This window comes from Nothoprocta perdicaria, unplaced genomic scaffold (assembly GCF_003342845.1).
Source record: "Nothoprocta perdicaria isolate Ctin4 unplaced genomic scaffold, notPer1 scaffold_72, whole genome shotgun sequence".
In the NCBI taxonomy this organism is placed as follows: domain Eukaryota; kingdom Metazoa; phylum Chordata; class Aves; order Tinamiformes; family Tinamidae; genus Nothoprocta; species Nothoprocta perdicaria.
Window position 1 is genome coordinate 2471405 of NW_020455999.1, and position 17716 is coordinate 2489120.

A 17716-nucleotide genomic window follows, 5' to 3' on the forward strand; every position below is an offset into this window, starting at 1 on the left:
CTCTGCACCACGTTGCACTGCGCTGCTCTGCGCGCTCCCACCGCGCAGCGGCGCCGCCGCCCCGGCCGGGCTCCGCTCGCTCCGCTCGGCTCCGCTGCAGCCGCAGCTTCTCCCGCAGCCACAGCCCAATGCAGGCCGGGGCCGCGCGGACAGGGAGCACGTGTGATGCAGGATGGTTGTGCCCCGCGGAGCCCACGGATAACGGGGGCAGAGAATTTCCCCCTTCTCTAGTTATTTGTACGTGCATTTGTGCCTCTGCCTCTGCTTGTCTTGCACACCGAGGCAAAGCTGCTTCTCTCACCCAAACTTTCCTCAAGTTCAAACCCTGCTGAGTTTAATGGCAAATTCATCAGAAAAAAAAGACAAAAAAAGAAAAAAAAAAGGAAAAAGGAAAAAATAAAGCGAAAACAAGGACTAGTAATAAGCACTGCTCATGCACTGGACTCAGTAAATGCAAATGGATAATATCTGCTGCTTGCAACTCCCCAAGAGAAGTAAGAACCAAAACAGCTCTGAATTAACATTTCTCTATCTGCCAGTAATTGAAAACCAGCACTAAAACACAACCCATAAGGAATACCTAGGTCACAGATACACTCCTCAATTTTAATGTTACTGAAAACCCTTCAGAACTGTAACACTAAATGCTTTACAGCACTACTGTTTTGGTATATCAAAATCTATATAATTACTGTATGTAAAAATATTTCTGCAACAGCCTTTCGAGAAATACGGAACGAGCTTCATTAATTATTGGGGAAAGGCAGGATTCTGCTGGAGCCACATTAATTTCATCAAACATTTCATTATAATAATTAACTTCATCTTGCAATCATGCTACTGAAGGTCTGAATTAATTAAAATGACTGCTGTGTTTCCTTTCTATTTGTTGTGCCCTGGAAAAGATCAGATTACTGAATCCATCAGAACATTTACATTTATAAATCATGTATGTCATTCTTTATATAAAAATCCCAAACGTTATCTTTTCTTATCTCTCACAACAAAAGAGCCCCCTTTAATTATTAAAGGGGGAGTTATTTTTATTTAAACACAGCACAGTTAGCAACGTAACTGGGCTGCAGTAGAACTCACAGAGGACTGAGTGCCACATTTCTGGATTTTTAAGAAAATGATGACATCCTAGATAGGAGGGTAAAGGAAAAGGGAACTAAAACCCAGGAATTTCTTTTCTCCTTTTTGGGCTGCTCTGCAGCCCAGCTCTGGGATTTCTACGGACACAAATTCATTGCAAGTGGCAGCGAGCTCCAGCTCCCGCGTTTTGCAGCCTGTGCATTTGGAGCAAGCACGGAAGAGCCCGGGAATGCAGAGCCCGGGAATGCAGAGCCCAGGAACGTGGAGCCCGGGAATGCAGAGCCCSGGAATGCGGAGCCCGGGAATGCGGAGCCCAGGAACGCAGAGCCCGAGAATGTGGAGCCCGGGAATGCAGAGCCCGGGAAYGAGGAGAAGCAACGCGGCCGCCCGCGGGGCCAAGGCTGCTGAGAGCAGAGCACAAAGCAAACGGAGCCACTGTCTGGGCTGAGGAAAAGTGTCCTCGGGATGCATGGACACATGGAAACCGCGCGGCAAGTGCCTGGACTGGGCCGGCACCAAGGCAAAAGCTGCAGCTGGAACACTGGGGCAGAGACTGGGAACTGCCTCCTTCCTGGTGGAGTCAGCGCACGAATCCAAACACTGCTATTGGTGAGGAAGAGGATGGTGCCCCGGGAAGGAGCATCCAGGCAAGCTAGGGAGGCTCGGGACACGGCCAAGAGCGCAGCCAGAGGCGCCTCCTGGCCGGCCTCCCTGCCCCGCGCGGGGCTTTGCGSCGCAGCCCCGGCACGGGGCAAAGCCCTGCCGCGCTCCTGCGCCACGTGCAGGCACTAAACAGCGTTTCAGAACGGGACTGGCGTGTTTACAAAATGGACCCGTGTTCCGGCGCAACTGAGCCCTTCTCGGCTCACACGCGTCGGCTTCAGATTCGCTCTGCCTTGCAGGTCAGCGATGAATTTTTTGCATGCTTTTGTTAGAAATACACTTTTCCCTCCGCTCGTTCCTTTGTTTATGCAGATATGCCCCCTGCTTGCGGGCCGGTAGTGACATTAAGGCTCATTAAAGCTGGGCTGAACTAGGAACTCGGCTTCGAACTGTGCTCAATTTGAGGTCTGTGAAACTCCCAACTTGTATTGCTCATCTTGAACCCATTTTTGGTTTCAAGCTTCAAAGAACTTCACAAACATTAGCTAATTAATCCTCGCAGTACCCTATCATCTGCACAGAGGGGAAAGTTTACCACATCTTTTGGGCTAACATTATCATAATCCTATTAATTCCACGTAATACCTCTCCCACACACCCACATCTGCACACGGGCATTTCTATAAAATGCCTATTCAGGTTTTATTGCTTTTTCTCAGCAGCCTCCCAAACCACCCCCAGCCTCAGGCCTCTCTTAAATGCAGACAAAACCTGAGCTTGCAGCTTGAGATCAGGCTGCCCATCCAGCACCAACAACTCACAGCACCAACTTCCTTCAGTTTTGGTGGCACCAGAACACGGACACAAGTTTCTCCTTTTGGCCTTAACAAATACAGTCTGTGTTTCACAACACCCCCATCACAGGAGGAGTCAAGGCTAGCAGGTCCCAAGAGCCTGGACACTTAGGAAAAGCCACCCTCTCTTGGGAAAACCATCCTATCCACCCCAGCAGCAGAGCTGCCCAAAGGATGTCCCCCTCGGCCACTTCCATTYGGTGCCACTACGATACAGACCCAGCTGAACTGCAGCATAACTCTACCTAGCATAACTCTAGGCTGGGACTTATTACCCTCCACTGCGGTTTGCAGAACGACTCCARTATTCCAGTGCTGGTAATTAGACCGTTTGTGCCGTGAGGAGGAGGCGCAGYGCGCGCCGGCCTTGGGCTGCACACGCCAAGCCCAGGGCCCTGCTGCCAGCGCCGCATCCCGGCACTGCATCCCGGCGCTGCATCCCGGTGMCGCATCCTGCTGCCGCATCCCGGCGCCTCCTGGGCCCTTCCTAGCCAGCTCTGCTGGCCCAGCAGCGAGCTGCAGCACGGCCGGGGCTGTGTCCCTCGCTCGCCGTGTCCCCAGGGGACGGTCTGCGCTGGGTGCTGGGCAGCTCCACCTGTCTACACCAGCTTCACTAGTGCTCAGAGGGCCTTGTTGTGCTGGCAAAGGGCCTTACTGTGCTGGCAAAGATTGAGGGCCTTCACGGGAAGCTTTGCCACAAGCGGGGAGCCAGCGCTTTGCAAACACACAGTTTGCTGCACGTTCATACCCCGTTCGCTCCTCCTCGGGCAGCAGCCCACAGAACCAGCCGCAGCCCTCGGCGGCCAAGCGAAGCCTGAACCAACTCTCTGCAACAAGAGAGTTCAAGCAGCAGCAAGTAGAGAACGGCTCTCTAGTGCCCATGCTGCCTCCCTGCAATTTTCCCTGGGATGCTGCAGCTTCTCTCCCAGTCGCCCTCCCTCGTTGCCCTCGGAGGGTGCGGCGGGCCCGGCAGGCTGGTGCCGGCCCGCCTCGTTACCTGGTCRTTAACGTGGCACACGGCGAGGTTCTGCTCATCGCAGGAGCAGGCCACGCGGATGTACTTCAGCCAGTTCCCAGCTCCGCTCTGGCTGGCATCAACACAGAACTTCTCATTCCCCAGGTCAKCAGCAATCTGTAGAAGAAGAGGAGGTGGAAAATGGGTCATCTGATGCCAAGTCACAGATAAGGAAAGAAGAAAGAAAAGAGAATTATTCACAGTGCAGAATCCAAAGGGGAACGAGAAAGCTTGATGGTGTGTATAACAAATAAAGACATTCAACTAGATTAAAATCAGCCTGAGGGCTGATCAGAGCCCCTGGTCTTTCCATGGATGCAGACCTGGGCTCTCCATGGGTGACAGGTTTGGAGTCACCGTGTTATGGAGATGAAAGCGTGGTCCCAAAGCCCACAGCAGCTTCAAGGGTCGGAACAGAGCAACCTCTCCCAGCTCCATCTGTCTTAACCCGCTCCGTCTCCATATTTTATCATTTGATGTATAAACATTTTTTATTATAAACTTCAAACATCTTTTTTTCAGTGACCACTTCAAAACAGGTCACTTTCCATTTTGCCATGAGATTCTATTTAAAATAATGCCACAAGCAGTGACGCTCCCATCCACGTCTCTACATCACCGCAGCAATTCCGCGGTCCTGGGGCCCTGCCTGGTAAAATGTGGTAAGTGACGCTCCTTCCCAACAAAAATCCCTCACAAAAATGGAAAATCCAGGTGTGAGAAAAGGGTTAACCCTGGGGCTGGGGTCTAGCCCTGCCCTCTGCTCGCGGTTTCCATGGCCAGCGCGTGAAGCCGTCGCGGTCGCGCTCCGTGCCCAGGCGAAGCGGGCGACACCGTGGCCGGGAAGTCACCAGTTACCGTCACCCTGACGTCCACACGAGGTACGGGCCCCGGGACGGCGGCTCTTGGGCCGTCCCCCCTCTTTGGGGCAGCCTTCAGCCTCCCCAAACACTCCATTTAGGCTGTAGATTAGAGCAGCAATTAGGGAAATTAAGACGGTCTTGGAAAACGAGAAGGCAAACTGCAGGACTGCAAAATGAGTCTATCCCACACGGCAGTCTCTCTTCCATATTCTAAACTGCTCTGGTTGAAGGCACCTCAGCTCATCCTGGAAAAGGCAGAGTTCAGCTCAATGCTCCAGCTGCTTTGCAAGGCCCCTGCACGAAGCTCGGCAGCTCTACCTCACCCTCAGGTCCTGCCTTAGCTAGAAATCACCTGAAACTCAGTGGTTTTATCTGAGTGGAGCTTTAAAACCCAAACTGGGGGTGTGAAATCTCACAAATCATAATGAGAAAAAAAAGGTTTYGTGAAACCCTGGGAACTTAAGCCCCTGTTTTTCACACACACTTACTCTGCTCCATAAATAAACCAAAATACGATGAACCAGAGCCAGCACTGCCATTGAACTGCATTTTGCATATTACTATTCCAGCCTGTGCAGTATCCCTTTCTTGTTTTCAACAAGGAACCTCTGAACGCAGAAGAGCTGGAAAACAAAAGAGCTGCTACAGAAGTAGAGGGGATGGGCAGATCACTGCAAGGAGGACKGCTGCTGAAAGGCAGGCGGGGAAGGAGCAGTAACAGCGAAGGCTCCTTCTTCACGACCCCTCACGCAGGATCAAGTCCTGGGCTCGTGTCTGCCCTGGAAGACGCCCCTTCCTCTGCATTCCAGCTACACCAGGCACAGAGGGGCCTGATCCCAGGCTTTACTGTCAGGTAAATGACACGCACGTGGGAAACTGCTCCTGARCGCCACGCCGCCACACACCGAACTTCCTAATTTCAAAGATCGCTCTTTGTCTGATTAACAGTGGTTGTTTTTAGTGCATGTCCACAGTCAGCAGCAGGGAGGGCAGTGGTAGATACGGGTTTAACTACTTAGTCATTGCATTCAGTATTCACTAGTTACGTGGTATAAAACTAAAACCATAAAGAATGGGTCAGTCTCATAAAAGTGGCCTCTGAGTGACAACTGCTGCATGAAAATGCCAGCATTTGCAAACACGTTTYATTGGACCTTCCCCTAGAGCTGAAGTGAGAAATCAAGATGGTATCTCCAAGGACAGCAAAGCGCGTGTTTTCACCCTACGTGTTCGCCTGCTGTGAGGCTTTTCCAGCTGCCTGAGCCAGGCTCAGGGTGCTGGACGCGGTGCCTCGAGGCAGAGCAGCGCAGCAGGGGCTGCGGCCCCCGCGGCAGAGCGGAGCCCTCGAGGCAAAGCAGCGCTGCGGTTCCCACCTCTGACGAGACCAGCGCTGCCCACCCACGCGCCTTGCTGGTGCTCTGCAGGAAAGTCACATTGCGACTTGAAAAATACCGTAAACTCCAACACTGAGCACAAAGCAAAAGCATGAGGTGTATTTTCCCCTGTCAAGCATATGCACACACATAACAACCCCTAAGGCCCTCTTCCTCCCCCTTAAAAAATCACAAAAAAAAACCCCAAAAAATCATTTGCTGCATCTCCTGGYTGTTTAGATGAGAGGAAAATCAGARGTTTCCTTACAGCACCTGTGTGCAGCACTGTCAATAACAACCCAGATTTTGTGCCGTAAGTCTAGTTTTCGTAACGCACAGCAGCATTCGTTCTGTTTATGTTTTTTGGAAGAAGCCTGGCGAGCAACAAGAGGCCAGCGGTTTGACGAGGAACTCCAAGGGTAGAAGGAAAAGGGAGACATGGGAAGGGACTTCAGAGGTCGCAGGTGGGAGCCTGTGGAGAAGCTGCCCTGGCCGGAGCTTTTTTGCTGCCTTTTCCCAGTCCAGACCCCGTTCTCCTTGTCTGGTTAAAGCAAATGCACCTTCGTGTCCAATCGGAGTGAAAGGCTTTAAACTGCCCGCTGCAGAGACACGCGTTTTGGACCCAGACCCAGAGCGCTGGCGCGGCTGCGGTTCACACTCATCCCTATCCAGCCAACAGGAAATTGTTGTCATGTTCCAGGACTCACTTTGCAGCTTCATCTGCTCTCTGCTCAACAGCCTGCAGGATCCGAGCCCAACAAGCTCATTGATCTTGCAGAGACTCCGCTGCAGAATTTATTAACATCAAAAATGCTGAGCTATGAAGCAAAAGTTATGGAAAAATGCGAACATTTAGAATTTTTTTTGCACATCATTTGAGGTTTCCTGCCTCTCTAATTTGTGGGCTCTCTGCTGGGCCGTTCCTTTCCCGTTGCGATGGGCAGAGGCCAGCATTCGGCCTCGGCAGAGGTGTGCCGCAGCGCTCCGGTGCCCGGGGATCTGTCGTCAGCTCCCTTAATGGATTCCCAGCGCGCAGGGGCGAACGCAGCAACCGCGAGCCTGCCACCAGCGACCCAGCGGCCTCCTGCTGCAGCGTCTCTCCGCAGAAGCTGAAAGTGTAATAAACCTTCTCATCCCATAGTCGCAGGGTCTGCCTTTGACAGTTTGGCTGATGCACGAATTTTAGTTGGCAGGAGTTAGAGGGAGATTTTTTTTTTCTTTTTCTTTTTACTTTAATGACTCACAAGCTGATTTAGAGCAATAAACTGTTGCCATGAAGTTTTGTTGTGCTTCTTTTAAATAAAGGGCAAGGGGGGGGCTGCTACAATTTATGGCTTTCAGAAGTAACTGAAACAGAAAGTCCATTCTTGCCACAAAACGCAGAATAAAAAAAAAAAAAAGCACCCGAGAAACACCTCTGCCAATGTGTAGACACGAAGCCTGGATGAACTCATAAATCCAGCACTCTGCTGCAATTAAGGCGGCTTCCTGGTGGTTTGASAAAGAGTTAATGAGAAACGTGTCGGGCCGAGGAGGCGGCGCGAGGAAGGGCTCCCGGCGCAAGGGCTGCAGCCCGCTCCGTGCCGCCTGGGACTCGGTGTGCCGGCCGGGACGAGCTGCCACGCGGGCCCCGGCGCACGGGCGAGCGGAGCGCGGAGCGGAGGGGAGGCGAGCGGAGCAGCCCGGCTTCCCGCACCCCCCTGCCTGCCCCTTCACGTAGGAGCGTGCGCCAGACCTCCCGCCTGAGCCCGGGCAACCGGGGAGGCCCCCGCGCCCCAAACCCCGCGCGAGCCCTCGGCACGTGCGCGCAAACAACCCTGGCGAGGCCCCGGAGCCCTCGCGGCGGCCAAGCCCGAAGTGTTATTAAGTGGCTGCAGGATCTGACAGCCTAATCCACCTGTGATGGACTCGCTGCCTCTGCAGAGCGGGCACCGGTCCTGCCCAGGCCACATCCATCCATCCATCCATCCATCCATCCATCCATCCATCCATCCATCCATCCATCCCAGGCCACATCCATCCCCTTTCCAAGCACCCTTTGGATCTGCGGCGCGCGGGAAGCTGCGTGTTCAGGCACCCAGGAAGCTCCACGCAAGGAAATTGGGATGCTTCTTCCCGGGACACGGGCCCGTGTCGCGCCGCAGCCTCTCCGCAAGGTCTGCCCGCTGCCAGCTGCTCTTTTAGACCCACGCAGGGCACGCGCTGCCCCGCACCTCCCTGCTGCTCGAGGAGCGCTGGGCAAACCTGCCCGCTGCAAAAAAMCGGAGGTGAAAACATCCAAACAGAGCGGCGCTTGGAGCATGACGCAAGCACTCCCCTCAACAAAAGCGCAGTTTTCACTGGTAACGTAATTCATACCACACTGATTTGAATTAAATAGTAAACCATAACAAATTAAGCTGGCCTCGAAGCGCAGGGCGACGCAGACACAAGTCCAAAAGGGATTTCCAGTTCTCTGCAGCATGCACGTGGATGTCGAAGCTTCGCACTGCTGCCTGTGCCTGGTTCTCCATGGGGCTTCCCTCCCTCGCACRGAGGAATCCCGGGGTCCATGACGTGCTCCCAAGAGCCGCAGGGGGAATGCGGCCAAGGAAAACCCTTCCCACCCTTTCTCTCCCTCCAAAGGTGCCAGTGCAGCAAAGAAAAGGCAGCGCAACAAGGATGACTTCTGCTCTGCTCTTTCGCTGCATTTGGGGTATTTTCAAGATTAGTATTTATGGAGGTTACTGCTGCTTGTTTTAAATTATTTCTTATTACTCCATCTTTACTTTAATGATGTTTGGGGAAGGGAGCTGTGGAGCGCCACGAGCATGCCGACCTCTTCAGCCTGATTTATGGAAGCACCGAGTGCCAAAACCATTTGCCACATTTCACACACCGGCCAAGAAAGCAGCGCTACACTTGAAGCAAAGCCTTCTAATGTCCATTCGGCCTGCTAATGTTAATCACAACACACGGGCCCTTTTGCAGCTTTAGCAAAGTCCACCCAAGGATCTAGCACGAGCAGATCCGTAGGAAACAACTTTGTCTCCGGCCTCGGGCAAGCCTCTTCTCTAGAGCAAYGCCCATGCTGCTCCTCTGCCTTTTCCTGCAAGCCCTGAGCCCTCCGATTGCGCTTGATCATTAATAATGCACGAAACAAATTATAACATCAATTATCCAGACACCCCGGGGAAAGACGAACGCATTCGGATAGCTGATGTTCTTGAAATCACACGCATTTTCAATTTAATTACTAGATTCAGGGAGATACGGCCCGAGCTCGAGTAAGAGCAAGGTTCAGGTAACCGATGTCATGGGATAGACTCGATGCACGTGGCTCTGCCTCTGGCCTCTAGGAGCGAGGACAGGTTTATCCCTGGAGCTCCATGCCCTGTCCAGAGGCCTCCATCCAAGAGGCCGGTGCCAGGAGCCGCGGCTCCCTCGGGAGGGCTGGGCCACGAAGCTGCCCTCTCCTGTAGGGCAAGGAGAGATGCTCCTGTGCCACGGGCCCTGCCCGCCGCTCACACCCAACGTGGGATCTCTTCAGAGCTGACATTTACCGAAAACACTATCAAAGGGAGGCGCAAAAAGGAGGCGACGCAGCGGGGCCAGCTGAGCTGCATCCTGCACAAAAGCAGCCTCTTGATTTCTTTTAAGAACACACACATATATATGTATATAGACACACACATAGGAAGAGGCGCGAGTCGTGCCTGCCTCGCAGCAGAGTCTGCTCCGTGCCGAGGCCCAGGACGCTCAGGCACGAGCATCGTTCCGCTGGGAAACACACTTGGACATCCCAGCAAGTCCGTAACGTGGTTCACACCCGCGTTGAGCACATCCGAAGGCAAAAGCTGCCAGTTACGCCAAAAACGCTTACACAAAACGCTCACACAAAATGCTCACACAAAAGCCAGCGGCATCACGCAGTATTTGGGACGGGTCCCAAAGGAAGCGTGTCTGGGCCACGAAGGTGCAGCCGGAGGGATGGGCTGGAGCTGTTCACATCCACTGGCCTCCATCGTATCGACAGTTCCTTGTGGGGCTCCCTGACAGCCCGAGCTGCTCCTGTTGGTTTCCCCAGCGCTCGGATGGTTCCATAGCGAGGGGTCGCTCCGCGACCCGCGCGACGGGGGCAACGTGGCGCGAGCCAGCCCACGGGCTCCGCTCCCCAGCTCTGCAGCATCCTGCAGCATCGCTGCCCCTGCTCCGCTCACCTGCACCAGCCACGGGAAAACCCGGCGCCAAAGGCTTCCTGCGCTGTTTGCTGCAAAGAGAAACGACRCGCAATATTCTTGGCTTGCTGAGCGTCTTATCCGCAGCTTTTGCTTCCACCTCGGATGCGAAAGCAATCCCCTTCCCTTTTGGACGTTTGCACCTTTCAAAGAAACTGGACTATGAGCATGTCAATTGGCTCTGTGGGAACCCATAGTGTGGCAACCCTGCCATTCTGTGAACCCCCCTGCTTGTTTTTAAATGAAGCTCTAGGACTATTCTAGCCAAAACTTGTTGCTCTCTTGAAAATTATGGCTAATGAAAGACTGACTGATTCGATTCTATCGCTCCAGGAGGCCTGATGATTTGACCTCTCCTCAGCTGCAGCTAAGCAAATATCTAGGCTGACATCGCAAACTGCAATCTTATCAGAGCAGATGTGCAACCCAACCACAAGGGCAGATTGCGCAGTCCCCAGGGCCGGCGGGATGAACTCTACCCCAGGCCGGTTCACCTACTTAGGAAACTACACACTCCTGGGAATGGATTCTAATGATACATCTGCCCTTTGAATATGCTGAGACGCCACATTTCCAAACGTCCAGCTGAGATCTTGGACAATCTCTGAGTCAAGAGACGGTTCAGCAGGAGGAGGCCAAGGCGCCGGGCGGGAAGGCCACAGCGGGATCCCTTTTCTCCTGCTTTTCCTCACGGGGGAGCGTTGGCTCCTCGCACAGACCCTGGGTCTGGGGGTTTCAGCACCGCTGCTGCAGCCCGTGAGCACCCACAGCAGCACCAGCACCTTTCCCCCCGTGCAGGGCRCGTGAGATGGGGACCAAGCGCCAAGGAAAGAGGCTGCAGGGCTYGGAGGGGGACAGAAAGAACATTAGTTCCCAAGCCAACACTTCTCACAGTCTTTCTAAGCGTGCAGATGGCTTGCTCTCTTCAAAATGGACTTTTCCACCACTGAAAAACTCTTGGAAAAAGTTTCAAAGACTCTTCAGGTGTTCAGAAGTCTCACCTGAAAATAGTTGTCTTCATTGACAGAGAGATGCCTTTTGAGGCAGTTTCCTTCCGAGCTTATTTTGAAGTTAAAAAGCATAGAYTACAGAAGAAAAAAAAAACTTCAAAAMCTTCTTCAAACTGCAATAGGATACATTAATGTAATGCTAAGTAGGAAGCACCATATCACATTTGTTRCCAGTTCCTTAGCATGCAAAATAATTGAAACATGCTGTGAAAATGACAATATTATCTTCATCCCCTTTGAAAATACCCGCACCGTATGTTCAAGCATCTATTCAAACCCTGAAACGCTGCTGAAACGGTTTATTAAGACCTAATCCTACAGCCTTTAAAAAAATCTAATCGCGGAGTATTTCCATGGTATAAATAATTCTTGTGCGTATCTGGMAGCCCTGTGAATTCTCTACGAACACAAATTCAACTGTACCAAATTAAATCRGAACATACATACGCCACATAACCTTTTAATTGGGGTGATTTTCAGCTTTTTTGGGAAGAGCTATTCAACAGCGGGGTCTATGAAGACGATGCTATGTGCTCTTCTCCCTTGAGCTGACAGCTTTTATTAATTCCCGTGGCAGAGATAAGTTTATATTGATGCTGTCAGTGTGTGAATAAAACCTCACAGACAAAAATGGTTTAATTAAAGTAAAAAAGAACAGTTTCTGGGTGGTAAGCAAATTTGTTCTTCACATTCARCAAAGCTTTCTTAAGCGCTCGGATACAAACAAGCCCCAGAACGTTTGCACCAAATCCGCCTTTTCCGTTTGCACGGGAGCACGTCCTGCAAACGCTGCTCAGGACGGAGGTCCGTGCCGCATCCCACGGGAGCGGCGCCCCAGGCTTCTCCTTCCCGCTCCCGCCGCGCTCCCGCTCGCGCTGCTCCCGCTTCGCCGCTAACGCTCCCCACAATATTCTCCTTGTCAGCAGACAATAGTCTTAAGGGAASGTTCGCTGCAGCCTGGCACGATGCAGTAGATGGAGATCTCGCATCCTAGTCCATAAAAATAAATATCTGACCTCAAGTGAAAGATCCTTCGCTTGACACCCCTACTTCTTTTTTATATGCTTCAAGCTCAGTTTTTGCTGGACAGGATCCAGTGATCCTATGGTAATGCAACAGTCTTTTTCTCAGTAGGAACAAAAGTCCTTTTCTAGTCCTAAGGGCCAACAAGTTTATCCAAATACTCTCAGTTTGCTGGTAGCCCCGTTTGGAATCGATGGAGGCCATGAAGGGCACTTTGTGCCCCGGAGCGCGCCGGGGCAGGGCTCGGTGCGGGCGCGAGGGCAGGCGCGTTCGTGGATTTGCGGGGAGCAAATCGCGGCTGCGCGTGGCTGGGGCGACAAGAACCTGCCCACGGGGCACCCAAGGGTGCGCGGGGCCTTGGTGGCACGGGCACCTCTGCTGCAAATCCCCCCGCATTGAGCCGCGTCTCGCTGCTCTGTGACGGATCTTATCGATACCCGCCCCAGGCGGGGTTGTGCTATTYACACGCAGAACAACCCCCAGATTTGGGCAGGTAGGCGCCCAAACCCCTGTGCACCTCGTTAGCAGAACCGCGCGGGCCGGGCTGCGAGCAGGGGCGGCGGGGCCGGGCCACAGGTGCGCTAATACCGCATTAGTGAATGATTAGGCCTCGTAAAATATATGAATGCTGTTGCTTTCAGAAGCCATAAAATTTTATTGAGGAAAAAATCCATGTGCGAGCCCTTTGGTTTGTTTCATGCGGTCATTCAGAATTTCACTCATTTCTGACAGGACTATGATAATTAAAACTGCGGCCCGGGTCTGGTTCCCATAAAGCCCATCTGGCCTTCCGCGACGGAGAGCCTTGAGCTCTGTAATTGCCCGCGCAGCAAATAACCCTTCGGCCATCGGCGGCCGGTTAATTTTGTCCCTGCAGGAGCAGACACCCCCACTGCGGGGCTGCGTGTCCAGGGAAGGGCCCAGCTTCGTTGTAGGAACAGGAAAATCACCCCAAAAACCCCCGGGGTTGGAAGGAGGTTGCCAGGTACAGCCACGTACCCTGACCCCCTTGCACAGCACCCCGTTTATAAGCTGTGTTCCCTTAGGTGAGACACAAAGGGGTCTTAGCAAACCAAGCAGTTCCAGGGAGCTTCAAAACACAAACTCTGTTTCAGAAGAGCTTGTTCCTAGACTATGTGCCCTAGATGAAGGCCAGCAAAGGAATTTTTTAATGCACACATTCATGCCGGGAAAGTCTTCTTCTCAATATGTTCTAATGTACAAACAACCTAAAATGCATGCTGCCTATTTTACTGACAATGCTTTGGTTTTTGCATTGCCTTTAGTTGACCAGTTAAAACCCAACTGGCTAAGCTCAATCCCGGCAGGTCTGAGCGAGCCSCCTCAGTGATGGGCTCCTCTTCATGGGGCTCCTGGAGCAGAGCAACTCGCCCACATCACAGCAGAGCAGCCCGGGCTGCAGCTCTTTGCAGACAACTGCCCTCAAAATCCTATTTTCCCATGCCAAAGTCTACACAGAAATCGTATCTAGCAACAGCGCTATTAGCGTCTTGGAAATCACATCAAAAAAAAGATTTTGTCCTTCTAAAGACTGTGTAGAGGTATTAAACCCATGCCTTTGCCATATCAAAGGGAGGGAAGTTTTGTTAGAAAAAATAAGAGCAAGATTGCCAACAGTCCTGAAAAGGTCTCTCAGAGAGAGGGAGAAAAAAAGCTGAATAAAAGAAGCTGTGAAAGTTTATGAGGATAAACATCGATGACAGGTGGAGTAGAAGCTGAAAYCTGAACTCCAAAGTAACTGCAAATAAAGATTTGTTACAGATGGTTTTAATACGACCTAACACTGGGATGCCAGCTACAGTATCACTTTTTACTATAGGCTGGACAAAAGCAGCAATACAGTTATGGAAACATGTTCCACGAGCACAGCTACACGAGGAATAAAGCCCTTTACTGTACATAGACTAGCAGCTCAGGGGAGCAGGGACRGGTGGATAGAGTGTGTGTAAGGAGGCAGCTGGAGCAGGAGCATCCCACCAGGTAGCGCCTGTTAAATCTCCCCTCCGCACACACGTGCGTGCACATCTCCACAYGTGCACACGCACGCACACGCGTGTGTGACGGGAACGCTGAGCACAGGTCAGTGTTTCACCATGCAGAACAATTGCCCTCCGCTGATCTCCAAGAGCGGTGCTTGCCGGCACGACGGCAGCGATGCTGCTCGTGCTGCTGCTCCTGCTGCTCCTGCTCGGAGCATCCCGGCCTTTCTGCGCGCTGCACGGCCCCTCCATGCGGCCCGGTCTTCTCCGTGCGGCCGGCCGGCCGGCCGGGAGGGAAAGCCAGGGATCCTCCGGAGCCGGGAAGGCGCCGGCAGCCGCCTCATGCAGCCGGGTATCCGCTAGGGAGCAACACAGCCTGCAGAAAGGCCGGGATGGCTCCGAGCGGAGCGGCGCGGGGCCGGGCTGCAGGGCTGGGGGCTGCGGAGCTGCTCCCGCTGCTGCTCCTGCTGCTGTCCCTGCTGCTGTCCCTGCTGCTGTCCCAGGGCAGGCGGCAGCAGTGCAGAGCAGCCCAACCGCCCAGCGCCTGAGCGCTGGCCAAGAGGCAAAAAGAGGGTAGGGGTGGAAGGAGAGAGGGGACGAGCAGGGCAGCCGCAGCAGCAGGGGACAGAACTGCCCCCCGTTCTGCTGCGAAAGGGACGGACAGTGGGCTTGGGGTGCACATCCTCCCCCAGAAACCTTCTAGCAACATTAGCTTTTAATTCAGCCCCACTAAATCAAAATGGGGCCACTGGAGCTGATAGCCCTTTCCATGCTAGCTGCCCACTGGAAAAGCACAGTTTCCACCCCCAAGCCCTTCCGTGTTGCCTGGATCTGGAGAGATTCCCCCTTAGGGGGAAGTGCCCCAGTTTCTGCAGACTGACCCCCGCTCCGATTCCTGGAACCCGGCTTCATTTCAGCAGCGCATCCCAGCGGTTGCTTCATCGTGGTCTAGACGCGGAGCCCGTCGCCCACTTGGCCTCCTTGCCAAGAGCCGTGCGGGGGGGCCGGGCGCCTTGTTTTGGGCTGGTTTTCACGTATTCGAGCAGTATGAAATACAAGTCAGGGCACAAAGGATGCATCTTTACTCCTCTGCCAGCTATCCGCTGGCTTATCTGCTTTGCAGCGCTGCTTCAGCTATCAGCTTTTAGAGGAATTAAACACCCCAGCTGCTAACTAAAAAACGTAGCAACATTTTCAGAACTGGCAAATACCCAGACCTTTCAAGCCATACATAGAAAGACAAAATAAATGGAAAATAGAGAATCCTTCGATTAGTAATACACCAAACTAAATGTATAAGCGAAGCTGCTAACGATCACTTGGTCATATTAGTCACTTAAAGAAATTAATATGGCTAGCGACACATACAAGACACAGTCTGCCAGAATATCTGCATTAACATAGGGATTTTTTTTTTTTTTTTTACTGGGGATGTATCTTAGGATGGACAGGGAGTGAAACAAGAGAACGACCAGTGAAGACCATCTACACGCAGGGTGTGAGAGGCAAAAGGTAACTGAGAAAATGGAGCCACTGAGAAAATGGAGTGCGGGGCTCGGCGCTGAGCTGTAGCTCGGGACACTGAACGGAGCCATCAATAAACCCAACATCAGTAATAATAAAATTTTACCACGCACCTTATGTAACTTTTATTTTACACCCGATTAACTTTTATTACCAACTCCAAAGAATAAAGGCATTCTTGCTGCAGAGAATTAGAAACAGTCTTTTGGTGGAAAGAAAAGGCGCGTTCTACCATTAGGGGCTGCATTCCCTGGCAGCTTGGAAATGTTCCGAGCAAATAGAGTTTGCAACCTACACATCTAATCTGCAGCCTGCCGAGCAGGAGCCTCGCCGTCCTCGAGGCTGCTCGTGCTGCGCTTTCCTTACACATTGCGCTTTGCACTTCCCAGGATCAAATTCAAGYCCTGCACTGAGGAAACCCTCACACTCTGCCTATCCATAACCCACTAAGCCAGCCACTGCTTTAGCAATTACCTCCTTTTAATTGCAGCAAAAGAGGACCCACCTGCATGAAGTCCTTGAGCTCGCCCAGGCAGATGCACAAGAACCTCTTTCCCAGCCATAGGTGCTGCTAAACGAGGGGGCAGGAACGCCCCTCCATCCTGCCCTTAACTCATTAGGCCTATTTTCTGAAACCACACAAATGTCAATCACGGACAATCTATTCTGAGGAATCCATTGTTTATTAAACTGGACAGTGCCCTGGGCCATCATGCTGAGGAAGTCAGAGGACTGTCTAATGTCTGTTTTTAATATGGGCCAAGTCCTTTTTTCCCCCTCCTGTTTAGTATAATTTTATACTGAGGGGACATATTTAGGGCCTGAATGGTTTGACAGTAATGATTAATACCCTGCATTAGGAGATTCCAGTGAAAGTATTCAGGGGCACGCTGTGCAGTTTGGTTCTCATCAGATGGTCAGGTCTACAGGCCTATTAAAAACAGCAGGAGAGCTGCAGACTTAATCACAGAGGCTGGGCCCATGGAGGGAGGAAGAGCAGGATGGAAAAAAAAGAAAAAGAGAGAGAGAGAATGAATAGATTGATAGAAGAGAGGTCCATGGAGTAGCTTAACTTGTACCCAGAACAACAATTAAACTAGGGAATTCAAAAGAAAAATCTGAATTAAAAAAGATCTAAATCTAAACCATCTCTCAAAGCCAAAGCAGGTAAGGTTAGAAGAAGCCACAAGAAAGTTGCAGAGAGCAACAAAGGAGAAATACTTAAGGGCCAACAGTAAAAACCTAGAGACATGAAAAAAGAGCAAAAGCAGGACAGGAAACTCTTATGAACAGCCTGTGCTCGGAACAGCCTGTGCTATGAACAGCCTCTCCTATGAGCAGCCTGTGCTAGGAACAGCCTGTGCTCCCTGCACAAGCCGGGCACCCGGGGCAGGGGCACTGTGAAGAACAGCTGTAAAATACCTGTGTGCTGAACACAAAGGTCCGAGGCTGTCACTCCTYGAGGCCAAGTGTACAAGAGAAAGGGATTAATGGATTGTGACACCTTTTACAGGGTGGTTGGGCCATTAAAACGTTACACATTACTCACCTGGTCTGCTCTAAAGCACCAATGGCACCAGCATGGAGGATGTGGTGCACTGCCAGCAACACGCTGGGATGCACCCAACAGGAGGGATTCCTTCGGCTTTGAAGAGAGCAGCTAAAATCCAGAAGCACGGGCAGGTGACACTGTCTTCCTGGAATGATCACGACTCCTCAGATTACCTTGTTTCCCGTGGAGGTGAATTCTCAGCAGCTCCCACGGAGGGAAAGGGCTTCCGCACTGCGCACTTGTGAAAATGAGACCTTTCCGGGCCGGGGCAGGGCGATTCGGCGGCGAGACGCCCACGCGGCGCGAGCTGCGCTCGCACACACAGCCCTGGCGCTCTGCACCGCGCGGCGCCCACCGCGCTGCAGGAGCGGCCGGCGCTGCCGCAGCCCCGCACAAACCCCGGCGCCCAAAGGCACCCGCAGCCGAGCGGCACCCACGGAACCGCAGAACCACAGGACGGAAAAGGTTGGACGGGACCTCTGGAGATCATCTAATCCTCTAGAGATCATCCACCCCTGCCTGCCCGGGGCGGATCTGCGACTCGCACCCCAGCACCAGCACGACTCTCTGCAGGCTGCTCTCCTGCC

General features: G+C 52.6%; 1 protein-coding gene across 1 annotated transcript in view; it reads right to left on the reverse strand.

The window, feature by feature from the left end:
- The window catches only part of PRDM16 (PR/SET domain 16), a 199387-nt gene that overhangs the window by 29597 nt on the left and 152074 nt on the right, over positions 1–17716 (reverse strand). The window contains exon 5 of the mRNA XM_026051121.1: positions 3550–3684. Coding sequence (XP_025906906.1) covers positions 3550–3684 — 135 coding nt within the window. The remainder of the gene's footprint in view (positions 1–3549; positions 3685–17716) is intronic.